Raw genomic sequence first — 8129 nt, forward strand, 5'->3', positions numbered from 1 at the left:
TGTCTTAGGGATCATCCATTGATGCAAGCAGAATTCGGCGGATGACAAGAAGTACTTTGATGATATGATTCAATGGTACATTCGCTTCAGACAGACAATCCTCGCCCTGATCTCGCGTCTGTTTGATACAACCAAGAAAGTTCCAACACCTGGTCCAAGCAAGAAGAAATGATAATCTCGCTCCAAATTGACGCAAAGGGGGAGATTGTTAGCTCCAGCTTAGTGTTGCGTCTATTGGGCTCGTTAGCTAGTCCAAGTTTTGTCTCCGGTATGGGCCTGTCCATCCGTGAGTTTTATGTAGGGTTTTTTATAAATAGATGCTTGCATGCATCCTAGAACAAAACGATTAGATAAGTATTTTTCAAGCGTATTCATCGTTCTTGTTTTGTAACCCTAGAATCCTCTATAGTTGAAGTTCTTAATCAAGCTCTGCTGAGGATTGAGTTAATCTAATAATTCGAATCATTCAGATCCATACTTGTGTTTTATCTCACTATTTTTTACGTTCTTTATTTACCTGTTACAAAGATCTAATCGATCAAAGAGTTTTTATAACTCATCAGCCAAAGATAAATGAAAGTGTCGAACCCGACTGGTGATCTGGCAGAGTCTGGTTGGCTGAAGAGAGGTATGTGAGAGGTTTGACTTTTCTTCTCAGTAGAAAGACAAAAAGGAGACAAATATTGATGAGAAAATACCGGCTATAGACAAAAAGGGGGGAAATTTAAAAATTTAGTCACAAATTTTTTTTCCAGTTATAGACATGAATTCCGCGGAGGGCCTTCTGCGGACCTTCGCGGAGAGGGGTATTTTTGTAATTTACCTCCGCGGAGAGGGGAAATTTTGGTATTTCACATTCATCTTTTCCACAAAACCGGACCCTCCTCTTTGGCCCCCCACTGGTCCCTCATTCCTCGTTTACGAAGACGAGTCTCCGCATCGACTCTCCACCGGCTTCTCCGACAGCACTCCGGCGACCGACGACGACGATTCTCCGACAGGACTCCGACGACCGACGACGACGAAACCGGCGACCAAGATCGACTTCCGGCAGTAGAAATGGAGGAGAATCTTCCCAATATTTTGAGCGATGGTTTAGGCTCCCGGGTAATTGTCACTTTCCCTTATTTTGATTAATGTATTATATGTTATGAAATTGTTGAAAACCGGTTAGATTAGGGCGATTAAATAGGAAAAAAATGCGATACGAACTGAAAAAGTTGGAGGTTTAGGGTTCCGGTGGGAAGATCCATTACGCGGTGGGGAAGATCCATTCCGTAGAGGGTTATATAAGTCCGCGGAGGACCCTCCGCGGAGTGAACCAATGCTCCACGAAATCTAGAAAAGAGGCTCCGCGGAGGGTGGAGTTCTATCCGCAGAGGCTTCTCCGCGGAATGACCTATAGCCTCCGCGGAGTGAACCAATGCTCCATGAAATATAGAAAAGAGGCTCCGCGGAGGGTGGAGGTCTATCCGCAGAGGCTTCTCCGCGGAATGACCTTAAAACTGATTTTGTAATTTTTTTTATCTTTCTGTTATATGAAATTAAATTTAAATATTATGTTTTGCAGCACTTAGACCTCAATCGAAAAGCTGATTTAACTTTAAAAGGTGTGGTGGGTACCATCATTAATAAGTATTTTCCGCGGCTAACACAATCACAACGACAATTATTCGAAGCTTCGCCATTTGGAATATTTTTAGGGACGCATATCCCACATGGTGATCCGTTACTTGTGCATCTGATGATGTTGCACGAAGTAAGGACTCAAGAAGTATTTGAAATGGGGAGGTTTTTATTTGATATAGAAGGGAGGCATTTGGAATTTGGTGAAACGGAATATATTCTCATTTGTGGTCTAAAAGTTGGTCGTTATGTGGATTTACTCTACGACGAAAAAGGCCAGGCAAATTCAAGTCTTCGTGCTCGTTTGTTCCCAGACATTTCTGATGCACGTTTGCGGTTGAAAGATTTGGAAGACTTCTTTATGCCTCCTAAATATTTGGAAGTTGAAGATGAAGATGCTGTGATGCTTATCTAGCTAGTGTTTGTGTTGAAGGGACTCCATGGACGGGACGTAAAAACGTGCATTCCCGCTGCAATATACAATCTTGCTGATAATAGAGATGATTGGAATAGGTATTACATTTAAATATTGTGTATTAATAGAATACAATAATAATAATAATAATAATAATAATAATAATAATAATAATAATAATAATAATAATAATAATAATAATAATAATAATAAGTATAATATTCATATTGAAGGTTTGCATGGGGTACGTATCTTTGGAGGTATACTTCGCGGATGATGTGTAGAATGATTAAAAAAATAGTAGAATTTAGACAATTCAAGGAGGCCAATCCCGAATCCAAGAAAATACACAAGTATACCATTCCTAGTTTTATGCTGCCATTTAAGGTTATTTTATAATAAATTTAATTACTTATCATTGTTTTGTTTTTATACGATAATAACATTCAACTTCTTTCTATAGATCTGGATTTTGGAGACGTTCCCCGAGGCAACCAAATTTTATGTACGCATCCCGACAGAATTGCCAAGGATGAGGTGTTGGAGAAGTAAATCAGCGTTATCTTGGGAGAACTGTTGTAGAATAATCAACGTGTCTGTGGTATGCTTTTTATATTAAGGATTATTTATACTTACAAATTCCACGTATTTTCATTTTAAAGTAACAATTTGATTTTAATTTTAAATTTTTGCAGCCTAACAACCAACCGAGTCAAGTGGTGGCAAACGAGACGGAGCTGATGTTGCCCTTTTATGTTCGATATGTGAATTGGACTCTTAACCATGAAGAGTCTCCTCCACCGCAACAGTCTCCTCCACCGCAACACTCTCCTCCACCGCAACATAGTCCGGTCCGAAATAGTCCACCTGCTGTTCAGTCACCTCCTCGTAGAAGTATGTACAAGTCGGATACATGTTCGACTGAATCTGCCACAAATGCTTCTTCCTCGCAACAGCCTGAAATAGAAACGAGGGTGGTAAAGAAGAAGAAGAGTAGCACAAAGGCATTAGTGAAGCGTCTACTAGGCGTCGCGGCTGAATTATCATCTAAAGTAGACCGTGTATTAGAAGAAAAAGATGAGCCAAACAAACGGTTTGTAGAGGATGAGGAGGAAGAGGAGGAGATGATAAACGAAGAGGGTGAAGAAGCATATTGCCATGATACGCAATTCGACTATGCTGGTTTGGAGGAGAAAGTTGTACCTACACCTACGGAGCCGTCACCAGACTTGGGTGAACATGACACAAAAATAGTGACTCCTATTGGTAGGCCGCAACGAAAGAGGGCTCCAACATGGTATCAGCGCACTCCGTTCACCGTGGTAAAAAACTCATATCTTAAACTTGGTATTTTTAAAAAATACTACATTATTGATAATGATTAAACATGTTGATTTTTTAGGTGCAATCGACACCAAAAGTAAAGAAAATCAACAAGACAAGGAAGAAAAAAATAGAGGAGAGTCTTGAAAAAACAAATGAGGACATTGTCAATGCAGAGAGTAGTGATGTTCCTTCAAACAATCTCTTGTTGGACAGTATTTATACTACTAGTCCGATGAGTTTTTGGCAAGAATGGAGTTTAATCTCTCAAAATAATCACTAAACATAAGTTGCATATCCTCCCACTAGATATGGATTTTTGGGCGAGGTTACTTTCTATTAGTGACAAAGGGTGGTTAGTTTCTACGGTAACATTCCTTTAACTAAAATTTTAACTATTTTTTAGACAAAAATCTATATAAATAATTCTAACATTTTTATATTAAAATGTACAACATATTGCTATATGGAGATCCCTGTTGATGGAAAGGTGGCCGACGAACGCTCGGTGGACTCTATATCCTCAAGGAATCAATTTGGAACCCGGAAAATGATATTTATTTAGGAATGTAGCAGATGGTTTTGGAGGTTGTCCTAATTGGAAGGATGTGGATACGGTTAGTTAAGTTTAATAATTATTATTTTATATATATATATATATAATATTATTGAAATTACTAGTATTTAATTTATATATTTTTTTTGCAGGTTATATTTGTAATAAATGTTGTGCATGCCCATTGGTTTTTGGCGGTTCTACATTTAGATACCTGGAAAGTAGAAAATTTTGATTCAGCACGAGTTGCGGGTTACTTCTCAACGTACAACACTAATGGAGAATTCAAAAGTTTTGGAGATAGTATTATCTCAGAGTTGGATGCCATTGAGTACTGGAGCCATTTCCCCATTGGACACAGAGACAAAGCAAAGGTCGAGTTTGTTGATGTTGTAGACGCCCCACAACAAGAATATAGTCTTGAAAGAGGGGATTGTGGAGTATTTGTATGCATGTTTATGGAAATGATTGTTTCTGGGGTACCAGTGGCGATTTCAAGGACATGTAGAGAACTGCATTTCTCTACAGAAATAAGATGGCAAATGTTATTTGGGATACTATTTAAGTTGATATTAGGAACTTTGTATATATATTAATATTAAATACTTGTTTCTAGTATGTAATCGTGTCACTTTTGGTAGTATGTAAACTTGTAAGTACCTTTTATATTTTTTAAACATAATTCACCAACAAATGTTACGAAACCATACATTCAAACAAAATAAACATTACAAATAACATGAATACATTGCAATAGAGTTGTCTACATAAAAATAAGGTTTCTTACGACTAACAAACATTAGATAAAACATTGGAAATAAAATACTCATCTACATGAAAAAAGCTTTATCTTTTACCAGATTCCAAACGTCCGTATACTCGAAATTATGTCCATCAAACTCGCATAGGTAATATCCATTCACATCTTCAAGAAGTTCTTCATCATCTGCTTGAGAGCGTTGCATTTTCTCAGATTGTAGCATCGATTGAACCATGTGACCTTAAACTTTAAATCCATCCATTTACTAACAATATCAGGTTTTAGTCATTCGTGTCCTTGCCCGACCTGATAGTTGAACAAAGCTATGAGGCGGGACCATTCATCACCTACAAGGCAATTCAGGGGAGCCACTACTGGTAGACCCTCGTAAATGGTAATCCAGCTTTGTATTAGGACCAATAACTCTGTTGGCGTCCATGGAGATGTACAATTTGTTGGAGAGGCTGCATTAGATGGATTTGTTGCATTCGAAGAACTTGGTACATTGGACGCCATTTCTTAATTGATCTACTATCAACTAAAGAATTGAATTTCGTATAGACACTATGTTTAATATATATACAAACATATGTTATACAAAGATATGTCAGTAACGCGGATTGATGAGTCAGTAACGCGGACTGACAACGATTAATATATATCAAAAGTTTCTTAACACGGACTGACAATGACTAGACAAAATAGTTTTGCGGACTGACAAGACAGTAACGCGGACTGACAAGTCAGTAACGCGGACTGATCATTGGGTTTGTGGACTCATAAGTCAGTAACGCGGACTGACAACGCAGTAACAGGGACTGACAACCCCGTAACGCGGACTGAGAACACGGTAACGCGGACTAACAAGTCTATATAAAACGACAAACAACAATGTATCACTTCATCTAAGGTATTTTAGTTCATGTGCTTTGTATGTTTTACAATGGGTTCAAACCAATGGACCGCTAACGAGTATTTCCTTCTAGCTCGTGCATATATTAATGTCAAAGAGAGCACCAGTTTGGAGGATAGAATGTTTTTCATCCAACTAACGAATACTTTCAACACTGACGCTGAAAACACCATACAAAACCATCGCAACACGCTTGATATAGCTGCAAAATGGTATGAATTGAAAACGGAAGTTGTGTTATTCAACGATATTTATAATAAGATTGAAGACGATCGTGTCAATGATACTGAGGAAGAGATCTTGGAGGTGGCTAAAGAAGAATACAAATCCATTAGCAACGGACAAAGTTTCGAGTTTGAAGCCCCTTGGAATCTTTTGAAAAAGGTACTGTTTTTTTAAGTAGAACTGCATTTTGTATTGTTCTTGTATTTCTTTATTTAAATGTAATATGGTATTTATCCTTTATTTTAAAAAAAATATTTGACCAACAAATGTTACAAATCCATACATTCAAAAAACATTATCTGACAAACAGCTTATGCGGACTAACAAATAAGCTAAGCATATTGACACCACATTTACACGGACTGACAAGTAAGTTCTGCAGAATAATGTATACTAATTCCTTATAAATTGGACAACCATGACGAAAATTTACAAGGTATCGAAAGTTGTGAAAATGAGTTCAGTCAATCAGGTATTAAGGAAAAGTTTCTCCAGCCTACCGACTTTTTTCCATAATTTGCAAAGAAGCAATCCTACCACCTTCATGTACATTACAAAGGATCAGTACAATCGTTTCCAAATTTGTTTTGTGGCTTTGGGATGCGTAGTATGTAGTCCCTTATAGTAAATAAATATTTAGTTATTTCAAGTTGTTATATGCCTAATATTCTTATGTTGACTTACAGATTCGTACGTTTCTCACGTCTATGATACCAATCATATTCGTTGGTCAAGTACCTCTAATTGGGGCGTATGTAACATCCATGTACATTGCTGTTGCTTTAGATGGAAATCATGAACCCCTTCTCATAGCGTTTGCCTTGGGAACCATAAATTATGACAATTCATGGTTATGGTTCATGAGGAGGCTTAAAGACTGTTTATGTGACAATACAGAATTTGGTTTCATAAGATATATGTCTGATTCTATAGACTTTGCAGTCCACAGAGTCTACCCTGATTCATATCATGGCTATTGTTGTAAAAATATAGCCGAGAAAATGCGCGCTTCCATCGGAACCAATACAGTCGTAGAACAGTTGTTCTGGAAGATGTGTAAAGCGTATAATTTATCTCAATTTTATGCATGTTTGAACAATTTAAAAAATGAGGTAAATGGGAATGATCTTCATTGGCTTGACAATATTCCCATTGCAAAATGGGTACGGGCTTGTTTTCCACGAGTACGTTTCAATGTTAAATTCATTGACATTCCTGATGTTGTCAATTGGTTTAAAACAAACATGCATGAGTTTCCAATAACAACAATCATTGAAATGGTTCATGACTCGATGCAAGCAGTGTATCTTCGACATGCTACGTTTGGAGGTAATTATAAGTTATGACATCATTGAAACGGTGAATTGATATGTTTATTATACGTTATGACATTATAAGTTTTTTTTATTGATTCAGTTGATTTCACAGGGGAATTCCATAATCTTCTAACCCTTTATGCACTTAAGGTGATTCATAAAAGATTTATCCACTCGGATGGTTGTAGGATTACGCATATTGTTGGCGATAGATATGAAGTGACTAAGTATTCAACAACCGAATATGTACAATTAGACCGTGGTATTTGTAGTTGCGGTAAACGGCAAAAAATGCGGTATACCTTGTGAGCATGCTATAGCTTCACTACACAGACTCGAAATTGCAGAAATCCATCAAATGGTAAATTTAAAGTTAAGTACAGCGGTGTATCGAAATGCTTATCAAACTGAGACGGTCAATCCTATTCCAACCCTTAGGCATTAGGAAAAACCAGTCGAAAGTGTTGTGGTCTTACCTCCACGCCAATTCAATTGAACTTTATTATATGGATCACAATGAATATTAGTTTGTATTCAGTTCTATGTTAACCGTACTTGTAATGGTTTGTTAGCGTTCTTTACTTTTTAATAAAAATGTTTACCTTTAAAGAAATAATTGTATTCTCATAATTGTAATATGTATGCATGACAACGACTAGACAAAAAACTATGCGAACTGACAAACGCAGTAACGCGGACTGACAAAAACCTCTACGGACTGAAAACAGCTCTCTACGGAGTGGAAGGGACTATATATAGTCATGGATGGTCGTCGTATTTTTCGTATAGAGTTACAATTTTTTTTAAATTTAAAATGACTTCATCTTCATCTTTGTATATTTGCTCGTGCAACGAAGTTGATGGTTTCTATTGTGATCCGATCGAACCTTTTCTTGCACCATCACCAAATTTAAGAGAGCCATATATGTCGGAGGATACTTTGCAACAACTACAATGGGCTGAAGAACAACAAAAAAAAGATAAAGACTCGTCTC

The 8129-nt window shown here is 37.2% G+C and overlaps 1 protein-coding gene across 1 annotated transcript; it reads left to right on the forward strand.

Moving 5' to 3' along the window:
• Positions 1-5623: 5623 nt before the first annotated feature.
• On the forward strand, positions 5624-7443 carry LOC145067621 (uncharacterized). Its single transcript, XM_079014720.1, has 3 exons — positions 5624-5977; positions 6505-7147; positions 7235-7443. Exons 1-3 carry the CDS (start codon positions 5624-5626, stop codon positions 7441-7443), a joined length of 1206 nt encoding a protein of 401 aa, XP_078870846.1.
• The last annotated feature ends 686 nt before the right edge of the window (positions 7444-8129 follow it).

This window comes from Lactuca serriola, chromosome 8 (assembly GCF_051521515.1).
Source record: "Lactuca serriola cultivar US96UC23 chromosome 8, Lser_US96UC23_V15, whole genome shotgun sequence".
Lineage (NCBI taxonomy): Eukaryota > Viridiplantae > Streptophyta > Magnoliopsida > Asterales > Asteraceae > Lactuca > Lactuca serriola.